Here is an 18,589-nt window from a genome sequence, read left to right on the forward strand (position 1 = left end):
CTGCAGGGTCTTGAGACACATGCTAACTCGCAAACTAGAGAGCTAGCGACCTAAACGGTCGCCTTCAAGTTATTTCCTTTAAACTTTAATAGCCAAAAACTTACCACTTCCACACGGATAGGGAGGATAACTATTAACAGTTATTTAACCTTTAACATGAACATGAAATAATTTTTTCTGGGTACATGATACCATACAGCATCCATATCAAAACTTGCGCGGGCCGCACTAACATTAAACTTTCATATCAAGCCTCAAACTAGTGTCCTGCGGGCCACATTTGGCCCTTGGCCGCGTGTTTGAGACCCCTGGTTAAGAGGTACTGTTCTAAGGCAAACAACAGTAATATATTTGTGTTTAGTTTGAATAATCAATATCAATGAGGATGTTAATGACACCTTTTATTTGCCAGCACGAATTAAGGCGGTTCTACATAGCGAAAGTGTGCCTAGTAGAGTGTCTGGTCACATGTGTAGGTGTGGGAAAAGGAACCAAAGACGACACCCGTGTTTCCAGAGGGTTTTTATTGTTGTTACGACATGGCAGTGTCAGCACATAACTCCATAATGTTACAGTAAAGGGAGTCGTGCCGCCTCGTTTAAACTCTTTGAAGTGACTGCAGCCATGTTTGAATGTACTGGTACGTCCTATCACACCCATACCTCAACTGTTAGGTTAGTGCAAGTCTTGGCGGGCTAGTTTTGTTAACAACGCTTCAATAACATTAGGTCAGGCCTTCTCTCTTATGCATTTTGCAAGCTCTGCTTTACACCCTTGTGTGTCTTATTGCACTAGATCAGTTGCTTTTTAAAGGTGGGGAGCCTCAAGGTGGTGGTGCATACTTATCATACTGTACTGTAATCATTTGTCTGGGTTGTTTTTATCTCGCAAACGGTCCTATCCGGATGCTTTATTCCAGCTTCCGCCCGTATAATGTGTGTATGCATGTGTTGTGCCTGTTCTGACTCCTTAAAGGAAGCCCGGCTGATGTCGCCTGTACATGCTTTACTGTAGCATCAAGTTGGAGCTTATTTGGGGGCTTTTTTGTATTATTTAAACCTTAACACCCTTGCTTTAATTTAAACTAATCTTTTAAAGAACTGTCGCAAAAGGAGGAGCTTGTCGAGTCTGTGTGATGTAGTCTGGCAGCAGTTTTATAACGATGAAATAAAACATTTGATTAAGTGAATGATGTGTTTGTGCATGAATGCCGATGGTTATTTGCTTTAAAAGAAAGAAAAAATGTCAAATCACTCAGGAAGCTGGAGCACTGCAGCTAATTGCTTTGACCGGAGGAGAGAGAAATTCCTTATGAATGGGAGCCATTCTGGTGACGTCAATGGGGGCCGCTTGACGCAGGAGTCACGTGTGACGGGTGGGCGGGTATAAGAGGCACCTGCCGCTGTCCGCGGTGCCGAAAACTGACGGAGCAGAACCAGGAGGAGGAATCCTTGCTGCGTGGAAGTAAACAGTCAAGACCGGGAAAGAAGATTATTGGGAATTACAGGAGAATACCCTCAAGAAAAAGACAGGAGGGGGGGGACACCACATAGACATCACTAGGGAGCGGGCTGCGAGCGTGACAAGACTGTGACGTCCTGAGGAGTGGATGCTGGAATCCCCCACACTGCTCCCACTCACCTGTAAGTCGTCTAAACTTCTTTATCCTCTTTTTAAACACTGATTACGAGTTTCCACTGCAGAAAAAAATGTTTGTGTATAATTGTTGCTGTTGTATTTCAGTTCAATTTAAATACAAATTGAAATAAATGTGGCTCATTTAGTTGAGTTAATGACGTGATTGTTTGGGATGCACACATGACGTGGGCCTATTGTCATTCTCCTCCTCGTCATCATTACCTTCATCAGCGTCACAGCTATTATCACCATGACTCCCCCCCCCCCCCCCACCCCCTCCCTCCGCGCAAGTGAGGTAGAATTCCAGCTTCCCCTTGGAACTGATAAACAAGTTCCAAAAGAAGACGATGCATTTTTATTATCTTTGAATTCTTAAAAAACTGAGTAAGAACTGTTGTTGTTGCGTGGAATCATGCACGCGCAGCGAGCAGGTCACGTGTCACTTCTCCTAATCCTGCACCCACTCCCCTCATGATTTTTTTTTTTTATTTACGGAAATTTTGTCACGTTGCTGCAGCGATTTCTCCACAAGCACACAAAAACCTGACAACAAAATGACAAATGTTTGCTTTTATCAAATGTGTTGTGTTTTTAATAATAATTGATAATTGATGTATTCTAGGTAGAACTGCACTGCATCATACAGAGACCTATTTGTAATGCTTTGTTTGGCAAATTCACTGTAGCATACAAGGATTGAGCATTACTGCACTTTATTGACGTTGAATGAAATGGCACCTCTGAGCCAATCGGCTTGTTTTGCTCTTCATTGAGGTCATGGTTGTCTTTCCATCTCCAGGAATATTGCCATCCTGCCCCTTGGCAGCCATCCTGAGTGCCCGTGATGGCTTCCCGCATCATCTCAAGTGCCCTTATCCTCCTGGTTTTCCTAGCAAGGGTCTTTGATGCCGACCTCACCACGCAGAGCGTTGTCACGTCTGCCAACGTGGTGGTGTCAGAAGATACGGACGACAGTGATGAGGGAAGTATGACGAAAAGGGCACCGAAAGGAGATGACCTCTTCGACGATGTGGACCCCAAAACACTCGCAGCGCTTTTGCTGGAGGCACTCAACCGCACACGTGTCGAGAGCAGGCGGGAGGAGGAGGAGGAGGAGGAGGCGGGAGGCCAGCGAGACCGAGATGGCCGACAGAAGCTGGAGCTGTTGATGGCCGCTCAGGGCCAGCAGGAAGCTGAGGAGAGGAAGAAGGCCGAGGAGGAAGAGGAGAGGATGACCGAGCGGGTGTCGAGTCGCACCAGCAGTCAGACCCTCCATGTCCAGACCCAACAACCCCCAGCTGCAGCGGAGCCGGACCAAGGCGGCGCCGCCGCCGAGGAAGAGCAGCTCAATCCAGAGGAGCTGAGGAGCCTGGAGACCATGATGAAGGAATTTCCGCGTTTGGACACGGCCGTAAAGCGAGGGGGGGATCCAGAGCCCAGCCAGCGGGAGAGTCGAGGCTACAGCAGTTTCAACGACATCATCCCGCTCGGCAAGGGCAGCTTCTCGGAGAAGAAGCTGAAATGGCAAGAAGAGACACAGAAAGCCTTGAGCATGCCAGCGTTCCGAGGTGGGAATTTCATGGATGACTTTGAAGGCAACAATGCCGCAACTGTAGCACAGCCTAAACAGTCGGAGCAGATGGAGAGTGATGATCCGGAGGAAGAAGAAGAGGAGGAGGACGAGGTGTTGACTCCAGAGGAAGAGGAGGCACGAGCCAAGGCAGAGCAGGAGGAGATGAGGAGGCAGGCGGCTGAGGTGCAGAAAGCCAAGATGGAGGAGGAGAAGCTGGCTGACATCGCTTCTGACATGCTCCTCCGCTACATGGTCAAGCAGAACGGTGGCAGCGGTAGAAAGTACGCCGACACCGCCGCGGACAAACGGTCAGAGGAGGACCAGGAGGATGATGACATTGACCCTCAGACCATCGACAAACTCATCGAGATCTCCAGCAAGCTTCACCTTCCTGCCGACGACGTGGTGGACATAATCAGCGATGTGGAGAAGAAGAAGAAGAAGGATATGACACCGGAGCTTTTAACGCATTGGCAACGCCCACAGCCGCCCTCCGCCGATTCCTTCACCAAATCAAACATCTACCCGGTCTCCAAGCAACCTTCTCCAGCGGTCCATGTCCTCAAAAGCTGGTTTCAGGAGCCTTCAAGGTCCAAGGCCTTCTGGGGCAACCCTGCTGATCGTCTCCTATGGTCCAAACCACTTAAGTCCATCAAACAGGAAGCCTGGCTCCAAAAGCCGAGACCGGTTTGGACACACTACCCCTCCTTCTATCAGAGGAAACCCCATCAGGACTACTATCCCATCTACTTCCCTCCTCCGAGGCCGACATTCCGCTACTACGTCCCCAAGCCTGCTCTGGCCTTCAACACCCTCCTGCAGCGCTCCCAGGATGGCGCTTACAGCTTCCTTCCCAAGCAGCGTTACCTCAACTGGATGCCGCCCCGCTTGAGAAAACCCCCCGCTGCCCTCTACCCCAGACGCCCCTTTTCCTTCTACCCCCAAAGCGCCCCCAAACCTGCAGTCCCTCTTTATCAATCAGCGCCGAGGGGACATTTGGACAAATATATTGAGCAGCTTCTCTTGAACAGACCACAGGACTGAAAAGGGGGCGGGGCTAAGCAAGATACAGGTGGGATGCTGAGGGAATATGAGAGCATGTCTTTCTATTTGTCCCACTTCCTTTTTGACATTATTCATCTGTTGTTTGGACATTCCAGGAGGGCTCTTTGTATAAACATCCAAAAACTCCATTTGAACATTTGCAAAAAGCCCCGGGAAGGACTTTTCCAAGGGATAAGGAAGGATAACGAGAGAGGTTTGGACTGCAGCATTAGCAATGTTAGCGACTTATAAGAAGAACCATTTTTATACTTGGGGGGTTCCTTAAAGACACATCTAATATATATTTATACCCTTGTCCCTCTTAAAGTATATTTTCTTCACACACAATTCCCATATCCTCATGTACAGTATTTGAGGGAGGGGGCCGGGAAGGAGCACTGTAATGGCCGGGATGACTCATCCCTTTGCATCACTTCAATTACCTTGTTGCCATGGTGCCAAAGTTTACATTCTTGTCTTTGATGGCTTATCTCCCCACGCAGAGGAGGGGGCAAAAGTACCTCCACAATCAGTTTTTCCTCCTTTTTTCTAGCATTCCCAATGCCACCACATTGTGTCTGTAATGTAATCCTGAAGGAAGTCCGTCCATTCCAATAAGTACACATCACTGGATACACTGCAGTTACTGGATATGCACATTTTATCCAAACTCTTACAGGAAATGATGACAATATCTATCCACTGCCTTCTCTTCTTTCTCCCTTTAAATTGTGAATTGCAACCACTCCCCGACGTAACCAAGATGGCCACTCTTGAGGGTGCTAAGTGTCCAGCACTTGCACACACTCCATTTGGACCGTTCTGAGGGCAACGTCTGGGTACAGTGCACTGCAATTTTGCATTCAAAAGACTCCATGTATGCACAGAAGTGAGGAAATGAAGTTAAGTATACAAGTGGGCAAGTGGAAGTGACTAATGGAGTCACAGTGTTAAGTACAGAAGTGTGAGTGGGGCAGATTATCTAAACATTTCATAAGAATCTTTCACTTGGTGATACAAGCACCAAAATTGGCACAGATGACGTTTAGGATACATATTTTAAGAAAAGTACGATATCCAACATAAAATGTAATATGGCTGCCAATTTTCAAGATGGCCGCCAGAGCAAATTTGAAAAACATGTACTTGTTGAAGTAGAACTCAAATAAACACAATATTTTTATGGTCAGAATACCAAATGAATGTATTATAATTTATTAAATCCAATAATGAATTCCAAATTCCAATATGGACACCATTTTTCAATATGGAGCCTGATACATTACTATAAATTGGTGTTTTTATCAGAAAAGTTGTATGCTTCTAAGCTACCTGGTCACAAAGTTTACTTGTCCTCTGCTATGTATTTGTTACATGACTGTAACTTACAAATATTAATGTTGTTGGTTTGTATTACCTCATGAGAGTGATGTCATAGCACAACCAGGGCACACCGGTGACATCACTGCTGCGAAACTCAGCATGGGGTTCAACGTCGGCTTGTAGTGTACTAAATGTAGTTGTTATAATTACTAACTGTTGTAGTATTAAATAGGCAACTTAGTATACATAAGTGTCCCAAATGCTATCTAATATGTACAGATTATCACAATGACATTATTTTGTCATTATTTTAGTGCAAATACGATTTCGAACGACTATGAATGGTGGCCATTTTGAAAAATGGCAGCCATTTTGTATTTGAAGTTGGATAAGTAGGTTCTATTTCACAAGTGTGCCAATTTTGGTGCTTGTATCACCAAGTGAAAGATTGTTTCAGCAATATGCCCCACTATGTGGGGATTGAGACACCCTAAGTGTGGAAGTACATGAATGAAGACGCAGCCTTAAGGCTACGCTGTAGGTCTATTCCCGTTTCTTTCATGTTTCATGTCAGTGTGAACAGGACAATTCAGGTTTCCCCCAAAGCGACCCAGGCCTCTTTTATATGAAAGTGTGAAGTTATGTAACCAACGACTGATCAGGTCGCTTACAGCCAACCTATTCATCACGGAAAAGGTATCATTTGTTTCAACACGACTAATTGTCTGCATTTGGAAATAGAAAGTTGCTTCTAAGCTGACTGTGATGTCATCATTACTTTTCCTTAGGACCTTTTTTGTCATTTGATACCGCTCATTCGCTTCACTTGAGGAATGTTACAGCATTTGTAATCAATTGATGTTTGTATGAGATCAAAGAAGAGGAAATGAGGCAAGCGTGCACGTTTGTGTAATTGCATCTAAAGCGTATTGTCCTAGGAGATGACAAAGCAACAAGTAAAAAAAAACTTTAAAAAAAAAACCAGAAACAATGATGTTGTACCTTGGAGTTGTTGTTTGAGTGACGTACGCTGTTGTTGCCTTTGTTGTTGTTGTCGTAATAAACATGAGTTGGTTGCATATGCACATAGGTGCATGTCAATGACTACTTTTGCTACACATGAAACCAATAAATTCAACTAATTTCATTTATCAACAGATTGTTTCACTGTGGATGGCGTGTGTGTCTGTATAAACATAGCAGCCCGTTACATATTTTTATATATGGCGGTCTAGTGGTTAGCATGCAGACCTCACAGCTAGGAGACCAGGGTTCAATTCCACCCTCGGCCATCTCTGTGTGGAGTCTCCCTGTGCATGCGTGGGTTTTCTCTGGGTTCCTCCCACATTCCAAAAACATGCTAGGTTAATTGGCCACTCCAAATTGTCCATAGGTATGAATGTGAGTGTGAATGGTTGTTTGTCTATATGTGCCCTGTGATTGGCTGGCCACCAGTCCAGGGTGTACCCCGCCTCTCGCCCGAAGACAGCTGGGATAGGCTCCAGCACCCCCCACGACCCTCGTGAGGAAAAAGCGGTAGAAAATGAATGAATGAATAAGGAATGGAATGGAATGGCCTTTATTGTCATTATACAAGATGTACAATGAGATTGGAGAACTTCTCCTTTCAGTGCAGTAGTCAAGTTAAAAAAAAAGTATACAAAAGTAGAGTAAAAAAAGACAATTTAACAAGATATCCAAAATATACACATAGTATTGCACAGGAGCATATGCAGGAGCAGATATATTAATTTTAGTGCAATGATAAATGGGTCATAGTGCAAATAATGACTGGTGTATACAGATGAGTAAATTCACATATGAGTGTATTGTATTGGGTTGTTAAATAAATAAATATGATTGAGGTAGTAACAGGCAGTGATGGAAATTTTGCTCATTTGCATTATGCTAATGAGCGGGCACCTTGTATGTCTGAGAGCAGAGCAAGGCCATTTTTGCCTAGTGTCTTTCTTATGATGGAGTCATGAACACTGACCTTAACGGACGTCAATGAGACCTGTAGTTCTTTGGATGTTGAGGGGTCTTTTGTGACCTCTTGGATGAGTCATCACTGCACTCTTAGTGTCATTTAGTCCCAAAGCTTTAGAAATAGCTTTATAATCTTTTCCCAGACTGATAAAACTCAATTAATCTCAGTTATTTTGTATTGGGGGAGGGGTTACTTTTTCCACACGGGGCCATTTGGTATTCAGTTGTGTTGTCATTGATTCATATTTAAATGTGTTTAATGATATGAAACATTTAAGTGTGGCAAACAAAAACAAACTCTCTGTTCATCGTCGGATAAAATGTCATTCTTAAGAGTACATAATACCCAAATACCTGAAATGCAAAGAAAAATGACATTATTGTGTGTTATTATGATAAATCTGTCATTGTCATTTATCTTCATCTTAGTAAAATACTGTACATTTAAAATGGGCATAATTCCGACATGATAAGAAATTTTGACAGTCCTAGTGAAAAGTACTTTTCTTTTGGGGATGGAGGTGTTCCTACTGCTGCTGCGTTCTTGTGTATTTTAATGACAATTATTCAATTGAGTGTTATAATTAATGTACATAGTTGCACACCAATTTCATTCAATGGTAACTTCGGGTGTGTTTTCATTTCTTGCAACGCAGTCGTCGTGTTTGCATCTGTTGCTTTTCCTATCAAAGCTTCACTGACTTGCACACTGAAGTTGTTTTCATGTACATGTGTGCAGGAGGGGTGTGTGTGTTGCTCTGCAGTGTCTGCTGTGTGAGGATGTTGGTGGATGAGTCACCCAGTGCTCACCATGTGACATTGTGAATCACTGCACCTCCTCTGTGGGCAGAACTGCAGCCATGCAGCGATCTGCTTTTAACACCACAGCCTGCTCTTTTTTTTTTATGACCAATAAGCCTTCATCTTGTCATCATGGTGATAGTGGCCACGGCTGTGTTTTATTACTGTGCATATTACCTTATCTTATCAACTCTAATTTAGTCCAGAAGAATAATGTTGATACAGGAGATGTCATATCTACCAAAGCAATTGCAGCAAAATGTCACCGGCTCTGAGTCGGAGAATCCGATTGGCTGTCCGTCAAAACAAGGCACCATCCAAACCCAAATGAGGGTTGTTGCTGGTGCTGAGTGCAGTCCAATAACCATGCGTGAGAGGCATTAAAGGCATCGTCTTCTTTCAATTGGTTGCAGCACATTCTTCAGGATTTATTGGTAGCAGCAGAATTCATGATTTTATTTATCACAGCAAGTCTTCCAGGTCCTGAAGAAGCAAAACAACCACAGACCATCACACTACCACCACCATATTTTACTGTTGGTTCTCGTTACTTTTACATCAGATGCAATGGGACTTCCCAAAAGTTACAATTTTTTCTCATCAGTATTTTCCCAAATGTCTTGGGGATCATCAAGATGTTTCCTGGAAAAATTCAGATGAGCCTTAATGTTTAGTTGTGGTTCTGGTCTTGGAAGTCTACCATACAGGCCATTTTTGCCCAGTGTCTTTTTTATGGTGGAGTCATGAACACTGACCTTAAGTGAAGCAAGTGAGGTCTGCAGTTATTCGGATGTTGTTGTGGGGTCTTTTGTGACCTCTTGGGTGAGTCATCGCTGCACTCTTGGTGTCACTTTGGTTGGCCGGCCACTCCTAGGAAGGTTCACGACTGTTCCATGTTTTCGCCATTTGTGGATAATGGCTCTCACTGTGTTTTGCTGGAGTCCCAAAGCTTTTAAAAATGACTTTATAGCCTTTTCCAGGCTGGTAGATTGAAATGAATCTCAGTTATGTCTTAAAAGGGGGGGGGGGGGGGTCACTCTTTCACACAAGGCCATATGGATTTAAATGCTTTTTCTCTTCCGTAATAATGAAATGTTTCATTCGAAAACTGCATTTTGTGTTCAGTTGTGTTATATACAGTAAACCTCGGATATATCGGACTCGGATATATCAGAAATTCGCTCACAACGGACAGATAAAAAAGAACCAATTTTTCTGTAATGCATTTCCAATAAAAATTCATTGCATATATCGGATTTTTTATAACGGATTTCGCCTATTTCGGACAAAATCTCCAGTCCCGTTCCAATGCATTTCCTCTCTGATTTGCCAAATCGTGACACCCTATACGACGTCATTTGCAGCGTTTGCAGCGTTGCCTGCGAGCCCAGGTACATTGGAAACATAGTCAAGGAAGTGCCTTTTTATAACGGATAAAATCCGATTTACGCATATACCGGATATAAATCCGATATATGCGTAAAACGGACATTTTCCAGTATACGCATATAATGGATTTCGCTTATATCGGACAAAACCAGTGGGAACAATTGAATCCGATATATCCGAGGTTTACTGTAGTGTACTGTATGTGTAATATTCACATTTGGATATTTACATTTGTTTGATGATCACAACATGACAACATTTAGTCAGTGTGACAATCACAATAAAAAAAAATCAAGGAGAGGGCAAACACCTTTCCACAATACAGTATTCATGTGAGGGGGGCGACCCTGGTCTGGTCGCCAGCCGATCGCAAATAACCATTCACACCTGTGGACAACTCTTCAATGTAACTCGTATACATATTTTTTGGGGGCAAGCCAGAGTAGCCAGAGAGACAGTCTAACTTTGGAAACTAAGAGTGGTCAGAATGTTTTTGCAAAAATTAAAACATGGTTATTCAATAATAAAATATAAAATAACCGTCAGGTATTTGCTACACCTACAACTCGTGATGGAATCGTGCCTGTCCGCGTTTGTGGGCTGCATGACGTCATCGCGCCGCGCAAATGCTGTTCAAATTACAAAGTCCGTGAAGGCTCATGGCAAGACCGTCTAAATTCACAAGACTGGTCACGATTTAAGAGGCGCCTTCCTACGAGCCTTGTCGGTGATACAGACCCATTGGACACAGCCTATGATTGCTTGGGCTGAACGTAAACAAGGGAAAGTGCGTTCCATTTACCACCCCCACTTTCCCTGGGCTCTTATGGCAATTATACCAAGGGCCAAGACGAAGTCAACGAAGGCAACTCAAACTGCTATTGGAACGCAGTCATGAGTCGGCACTTGTGGCATTTGCGCACCGCTATGACGTCATCACAACAGACTCGAAATACGAAGCGTATGCACGTGCTAATGTGTTAGCTGTGTTCAAACCGCCCCTAACTTGTAATGGCAACCTGATAGGTGATATGGAAGGTTGTGCTTTAACGCCCTGACAATCTTCGTTTTTTGTTTTTTTAAACAACATTTAGCCTGCATATGTTTTGGATATAATTTGAAATATCAGTCAGTCCTGCCAGAGTTGCTTGAATTTCATGCGGGGACTGAAGGAACAACAATCAACACGTATCATCTAATTCAAACGGAGCAAAACGCGAGTGTGCTTCATGACAAAGCGGAGTCGACGTGACGCATCATAGAACAGACATATTCTTCAAGAATTGCCCCATAACTAAATATATTATTTTTAGATTGAAAAAAAATACCAAAAGCAGATGTTGCAGCATTTGCATTCACCAGGTGAGCCATTGTTACTGGTTAGAAAAAGCAGCACAGCTCTTTAAAGCTAAGATTATTTTTATTTTTGCTCAGGATGTTCTTTTGGGACAGCAGCGGCGACACAGATGACGAAGACGATGATCCACTTTGCAGGTTCGTTACCAACACTGGTCCAAGACTGTATTCCTTATCACAGTGCGACCCGAGGGCCAATTTCAGTACTCAGCTTATTGGCTCTTGTCGTATTCACACACACTATTGTTCCCAGAGTCAGTGGAACGACAGCGTCCGCAAGATGCATTCATGGACACTCCGAAAGTGAACGTCTTTGTTATGCGTGTAATACTAATATGACATTTTCTCAACCTAAACATCCAAATTGGGAACATCTTGAACTTGTGTGTGTGTAAAAATGTCTAACGTGTAATTATTTTTTTATTATTATGATAATTATTACCTTCAAAGCCAGATGAGGCCTCAGGCTGTTACAGTTTACTACTTTCACAAGTCCCATTCACAAAAATCACCCTGAGGGGAAAAAGTCTGCCTTTAAAATCCATCATGAGTGTCTTAGTGTCATTTGGCCACTTGATGGCACTGTTGGCTCACATTTGTCCCTTCCTTCTGAAATAAGGCTGTTCATGCTTTGACAAGAAGATAGTGTCATTTAATTAAAAAAGCGGGTGCCTTCCTGTTCTGAAAGTGCTTATGAGGATGAGGATATTTATTATAAATCTGCTTTTACTTGCAGTCAAGCCTACTATGCTGTTCTTGCTCGTGCTCATTTTATTTCGCTGTATATAAATTGTGGGTTTGGACACCCCTGCAATAGTTGCTTGTAAGCCTAACAGATTTTCCATCCTTGCAGTTGTCAGGGCATCAATCTCAGCAGTTGCCGCTACGACAGTGGTGGGTGAAATGTTCACAAAAGTACATGAATTTGTTTTTACCTGTATGTAACAATGCATGTAACAATGTTCGTATGTTGTTTGTGTCAGTGCGGCGTGCTGCTGAGAAACTGGGCATTAAAGAAGTCAAGGCGGATGAAGACTGGACGCTGTTTTGGAGCGACGCCCGCCCTTGTGAGGACAAATTTAAGGAAATGAAACCATACCAGGTACCAAATTCATGTCCTCAATTACTGTGTCTCATTGGGTGCACTTCCGTATATATACAGTCTTTTCAGTGCAATGCACTCAAAATGAGCACTTGACGCCCTCACCATATTGACTACATAGTGGAAGGGCAGGGAATAACTTGAAACAATGGCAGCTGAGGATCAAACCCTAGTGGTGGAAAGTAATGCACTTAGGGCACCCCCTGCATAAACTTGTGTGAATCAACTTGGTGTACCCTCTTCAATTTGTACCACCTAGCGCCACTGTGCATGCGTATACCGCCAATTCCAGTGTCTAAGCTGCAGCTTGGAGGATAAAAACAGATTTGCACATACAATATATAAGCCACTCCAGCGTATATGTCGTATGTGTCCACATGCTAAAATTGCATATTGTGGGGCACACAAGTCCAGCGAGGACAAGGCAGCTATTTATTTGACAGGAGCCAATCATGAGCTAACCCATTGGAAATTGCAGATCATTACTCAATATAACACACAACACTGCATTCATCACACAGCAACTTAACACTCAAAAGGTATACCTAAGAAATATACAAACATGTACCAATACAAGTTTATAATATAAAAAAAATTAACATTTTATTTTTCCCATACTGCATTTCGTTTGAGGACAAGCAGCTTAGATAATGGATAGCGATGCAGTGCTGCCTATGTCCACTGGAGGGAGCCAGAGGAGCACAGCATTAGGGGGGAAAATTAAGAGTTGTTTTTTTTAAATATTTCTCAGAATAATTCTAAATTATTTAATCTAAATTATTTATAATTAGAAATAATCTCTGTCACTATCACTATTGTGTGTCATGTGTTGCAGAAAATCAACCATTTACCCTCAATGACTGAAATCTGCCACAAAAATTCCCTAGCAACTAACTGGAAGCACATGCTCAAGTTTTTCCCCAAAGACTACAACATTTTCCCCAGAACATGGACCTTTCCCATTGAGTGTGTTTGCTGGTTTCCCTCATGCCAATTTGCCTCCCGGTTGCCGCTGGGACGCACTCACGCCATGCCTCTTTGTCCTCTCGCAGGTACGGCCTGTTCAAAACGTACGCGAGGGACAAAGACAAGCGTTACATTTGCAAACCCAACGCGGGCAGCCAAGGCAAAGGCATCTCCATCTTTACGTCGTGGGAAAAAGTGCAGCCTGAGCAGGACATCATCTGTCAGGAGTACATCGACAAGGTGAGGCCTGCACGGAAGCAATAAATAAAAGACACTTACAACGCTCCATCTGCTTGCTCCAGCCTTTACTCATAGACGGCTTCAAGTTTGATTTGCGCATCTATGTGTTGGTGACCTCGTGTTACCCATGGAGGATCTACATGTACAAGGAGGGTCTGGCTCGCTTCTGCACTGCAAAGTACGAAGACCCAACAGATGAAAACGTGGTGGGTGCTACTTGTACAATACACAATATGGAAATGAAACCTCAAAATAAACCAGAACATGCAACCGTTCTTCAGAATAACAAGTGCATGCATCTCACCAACTTCACCATCAACAAGGACAACGAGAACTTCATTTACGATGAGAAGACAGGCAGCAAACGGTATCATCCACATCAGTCCCGTGCTTGCATTTGGCTATTATTCAAACTTGTGTCGTCCTCTAGGAGGCTGTCCACGCTGAAAAAGCAGCTGAGGTCCAACTACAGCAACACGGAGAAGATCTGGAGCAACATCGAGGACGGCATCGTGAAGACGCTGGTCCTGGCTCACTCCCGCATCCAGCACGGCTACGTCACTCACTTCTCCAAGCACACGGTCGGGAGTGCCTGCTTCCAGGTCCTGGGCTTTGATGTGCTCCTGGACGAGCAGTACCGACCCTGGGTTCTTGAGGTATCACGCCATGTTAGCTTCTAAATTGTATAGAAATATGTTTTGGTTTTTTTTTTTGCAACTTCCTGGGTCCTTACTCGACAGGTAAGCCATGGTGGAGGTCTTGCTCATTGAGTGCTGGTGTGTTTATCAGGTCAATCATTCACCAGATATGTCCACTCTGCTGCCTCTGGACCGTGAAGTCAAGGACGCCTTACTTTACGACACCCTGGTTCTTATCAACCTGGCTCCCTTTGACAGGTGCAAAATGATAAAAGAGGAGAAACGGCGAGTGGAGGAGCGTCTCAAACAAAATGTCCGCGCGGACGAGAGGTATGTCAAGGGGGGCGACCATCTTGCTTCTGGCGTCAGGCTGACGGTGTCTGTCGTCCCCAGGCTGGAGAGCGAGCAGAGGCAGCGGGCGGCCATGGTGGAGAAGATGGAGTGCTATGAGGACAACCACCTGGGGGGCTTTAAGAGGATCTACCCTAGCGAAGGCAAAGAGAAATATGACAAGTACTTAAAAGTGGAGGACAGGCTCTACAAGAGCAAGTGCAGCGATGTGGGCACAAATGTGGAAAATGTGCAGTCGAAATAAACTTGAAAGTTAACTACACGATTTAGGTTTATTTTAATGTTCTCTTTTTGTATGTGGTTGCTATGGATACAGAGAAACGCATCTCCGAATTTAACCACAAAATGAGCTAACCAGTGTCATCCACAGTATGTCACCAATACTGATGAATCTATGACTTTGATCATGCTGCACCCATAAAAGTATCCACCTGCTGCAGTGTATCTTAATGCTGCAAGGGCCATGATTGGATTGAAACTAATCTGTCAGGGCAGGTTGTGCATACTTAACACATTGTGTCTTCCTAACCTACTGAGTCGTGTGTATTGTGTTTCCTTGCAGGGACGTTGGGAGTAAACTGGAGGATGATTTGCCTGCAAAGGGGAATGTTTGAAGGAGATATCCACTTGCTTTTTTGCAGCAGGTGATTCAAGATGCCTCGGACTCATCTGTGCATGGTAGGAAACTTGGACTGAAATCATTCAATAAATAAGTTTAGCATTTTGCATTTTTAATAAAAAGCGAGGATGCGAGTAGCCTGTATTGGGGAAATAATTCTCAGGCGTGATAATATGAATGTCAATTAATTGCAAAGGTTCTCTTGGTCATGAAAATCCCCAAAACTCCATTTCCACCATATTTCATCCTTGCCACAAAATGACCAGATAACATCATTCATTCATTTTCTACCGCTTTTTCCTCACGAGGGTCGCAGGGGTGCTGGAGCCTATCCCAGCTGTCTTCAGGCGAAAGGCGGGGTACACCCTGGCCAGCCAATCACAGGGCACATATAGACAAACAACCATTCACACTCACATTCATACCTATGGACAATTTGGAGTCGCCAATTAACCTAGCATGTTTTTGGAATGTGGGAGGAAACCGGAGTACCCGGAGAAAACCCACACATGCACAGGGAGAACATGCAAACTCCACACAGAGATGGCCGAGGGTGGGATTGAACCCTGGTCTCCTAGCTGTGAGGTCTGCGCGCTAACCACTAGACCAGATAACATCATGACTAAGAAATTCCAACATGTGTCTGGACTGCCTCTGAAAGTTGGTTTAGCTACGCTATCAGGCCACCACCAAAGGTAAAAGTCATCACTGAGTGGCTTGGGGAACAACATAACATCAGCAAACTTTCTGACAACAACACTTGTTTAATTCACAAAACTTTTGGACCCGACTGTATAGTCAGTAAAATGAATTTAGATCTTCCAGAATCTGCACCTATTCCAGATGTATTTCCTTGTCTTTCCAAAATGGTCTTTTTAAATTAATTCCACACACGGCCCCCCTCAAAGCGCACTCTGCTGTGATTTGTCATGATCCCAGGGACTTCTGGACTACTGCCGAACCCCACTTTCTAATTTTGTCAATATAGGAGTTGGTAATAAATGAATAAAACTGAGAAGTGGTTAGGAGCTCCTGGTTAGACCCCCTTGTTTACACCTGAGAGTAACTCCACGTGCTTAAAAAAACTCGGATAGACCACTGACTGGTGATGGAAAAAGGCTATTAGCAACTTCAGACATCAGTGTGTTTGTAATTTGTATCCATGCGGATACGATTCTCCCTATATCCACACTCTATAATGCCACACAGACAACTGCATACGTACACAAAATAAACAGTCAGGACACTGATGAATGGTTATTCATAGATGGTTGCCCTTGTGACTATACAACATGACCAAGTAATGTTGGAAAGGCATCAGGCTTCTGCAACAGTTTGGCGGATAGTCCAGTTTTGCCCATGTTCACAAAACAGTCCCATATTTTTTTTCTTGATGGTGGAGCCTACAGCACGCCCTTATAAGGAAGTCTGTGTAGGCACAACTACGCTATTGAAATTGTATTATTGTGCCCAGTTGATGTTGTTTTCCTCTAAAGGGTTCACATCCTCATTTCAGGAGATTTAAAAATGATATTGGATCCCAATGTGGAACAATAAGTTTCTTGGAATGAAGTACTCCATCAATGTGTGAAGGAAGTAGATACGTAAAAATGCTTATCAGCAAACAGTAAGGAAAAATATTGGATTATATATATATATATACATACAGTAAAGTCTCGTTATATCGATATTCTCGGGAGTCGGAAAAAATACCGATATAACCGGACTATCCATATATCCGATCCTGCGCCGAACTGCATTAAAAGTGGGCGGATCTTTGATATGGCATGTAATTTTCTCCTTGAGTTCATGGATTGCGTATCTAGCATGCTTTTGTACTACAATAAATTTTGTACTACAGTAAATAAAAATAAACTTACGCTGTAGTGATAGGTTACCGGGACATAATTCACCCCGGAACTATCGATAGGGAAGGTGTTGCCACCCGGAGGGACGGGGGTTTTGTTTTCCGCTTCCTGTTGTGTCTTTCATGCCTTTACGTAGCAAGAGAGTGCAAGTTAATGTTGGCAAGAAAAATAAAGTTTTCTCCCAAATTCGACAGTCCGCCTCAGACTCCAGTTCTTCGGCGCTTCAATGCATTCAATAAAAACGTCTTTACGCTTTTTTAATGACTATTTCTTTTCTAAAATTCAACCAATGCAAAATCCTCACGCTTCAGCAGACAAAACCATAAACATTGTTGCAAAAAATGATTGCATTCATATACATAACACAATTAGGTTAAAGTCAGATGGGTCACATTTTTTTTCAACATTTATTATTTTCATAACGCACTCTTGCAACTCAGTACATGTATGAGTACATGTATGGAAAACAAAAACTGCAACATTACTATTATTGTACTTATTCTGCAATACATACTTAAAAAAAATCTTCCATCTTCTTCTGCTTCCTCTTTTCACCTTTTAACACAAACAATTCAATGCTTGTGTCTTCGTTGGAATAGGTGTGTATGCTATGTCAGTTGGTTCTTCTGTTGCAGGCATGTGTTTGGCCAGCTATGTGGGGCGGGTTGAGCATGACCTGTGAACCAGGAAGTGCTGGAATCGGTGTGTGTGCTGCGCTCTGGTGGTGGAAGTGTGAAAAATAAAGTTGACTGGAAGCAGCCGTTCGCCGTGTTCTTTTTTGGTATTGAAATCCTTAAGCAAAGATTGATTTAAGCTGCTTTTGTATCGATATAAGCAGACCAAATTGGCTGGCGGTAGATGAAAAGGGCATCGTAGTAACCGGATTATCATAATAACTGTGTATCGTACTAACGGAACTAATTATATCATAAAAGACTAGAAATTGGCCGGGAAATGAAAATAGTATCGTAATAAGTAGTAATTCGTTGTAACCGATATCGATATAACGAGACTTTACTGTATACATACACACAGCTGATCAGTCAGTGACAAGAGCACAGAACCAGTGACCGTGAGGTAGATCTTTAGATCCCACATCATTTATGCCTGAGTTGTGCTCTCCTATAGAGCACCTACACATGATAGCCCACCCGGAAAACTTTTTAGATTTTCCAGAATCTGCACCTATTCCAGCAGTATTTCCTTTGATTTGTGCTTCCTGACAATACGGTCTGTTTTAATTTATTTCGTTTATTCGTTTTGAGCCATCCCAAAGTTCTTTCAGGTTTCACTTCCAAATGCACAAACCCCATTATCTGAAACTTTGGCATGGTTCAACACAAAAAAAACATTGTAACTACATTAAAAAAAAAACATGGCACTTCCATGTATAACGAGTATATATGCACATACTGTAAGTATGAATAGTTGGAAATCTACTGGAAATGGCCTTGATATGCACATATGTCTTTCAAATAAACTTAATACAATGCATGTTGCTTCAAGAGGAATTAGGGATTAGCTTTAAAAATACTTTCTAAAAGTATGGAAAAATGCTGTCTATGGGGAATGTTAATTAATAAAGGTAAATTAATTCATAATTGTTAAATACGAAGAATGAAATCGACATTGTTTTTCTATTCCAGGGTGCCAAAGTATCCTCCACATCGCATTCTGAGCACGGGAAGTGCA

General features: G+C 43.1%; 2 protein-coding genes across 3 annotated transcripts; both read left to right on the plus strand.

Annotated features, from left to right (window-relative positions):
* Positions 1 to 1,190: 1,190 nt before the first annotated feature.
* vgf (VGF nerve growth factor inducible) lies at positions 1,191 to 6,559 on the plus strand. Its single transcript, XM_058068957.2, has 2 exons — positions 1,191 to 1,643; positions 2,438 to 6,559. Exon 2 carries the CDS (start codon positions 2,483 to 2,485, stop codon positions 4,253 to 4,255), a length of 1,773 nt encoding a protein of 590 aa, XP_057924940.2. The 5' UTR covers positions 1,191 to 1,643; positions 2,438 to 2,482; the 3' UTR covers positions 4,256 to 6,559.
* Positions 6,560 to 10,847: 4,288 nt separating this feature from the next.
* Positions 10,848 to 18,577, plus strand: LOC131126433 (tubulin polyglutamylase ttll6-like). Of its 2 annotated transcripts, XM_058068961.2 has the most exons (13): positions 10,848 to 11,119; positions 11,192 to 11,251; positions 11,967 to 12,007; positions 12,097 to 12,215; positions 13,051 to 13,181; positions 13,268 to 13,421; positions 13,484 to 13,627; positions 13,703 to 13,788; positions 13,852 to 14,077; positions 14,211 to 14,389; positions 14,453 to 14,553; positions 14,973 to 15,088; positions 18,544 to 18,577. In XM_058068961.2, the coding sequence occupies exons 2-12, from the start codon at positions 11,193 to 11,195 to the stop codon at positions 15,056 to 15,058; spliced, it is 1,326 nt and encodes a 441-aa protein (XP_057924944.2). In that variant the 5' UTR covers positions 10,848 to 11,119; position 11,192; the 3' UTR covers positions 15,059 to 15,088; positions 18,544 to 18,577. The 2 variants fall into 2 exon arrangements, with proteins under 2 accessions (XP_057924944.2, XP_057924945.2); XM_058068962.2 differs by lacking the exon at positions 11,967 to 12,007.
* Positions 18,578 to 18,589: the final 12 nt, after the last annotated feature.

This window comes from Doryrhamphus excisus, linkage group LG2 (assembly GCF_037039965.1).
Source record: "Doryrhamphus excisus strain RoL-2023G ecotype Guam linkage group LG2, RoL_Dexc_Guam_v1.1, whole genome shotgun sequence".
Taxonomy (NCBI): Eukaryota; Metazoa; Chordata; class Actinopteri; order Syngnathiformes; family Syngnathidae; genus Doryrhamphus; species Doryrhamphus excisus.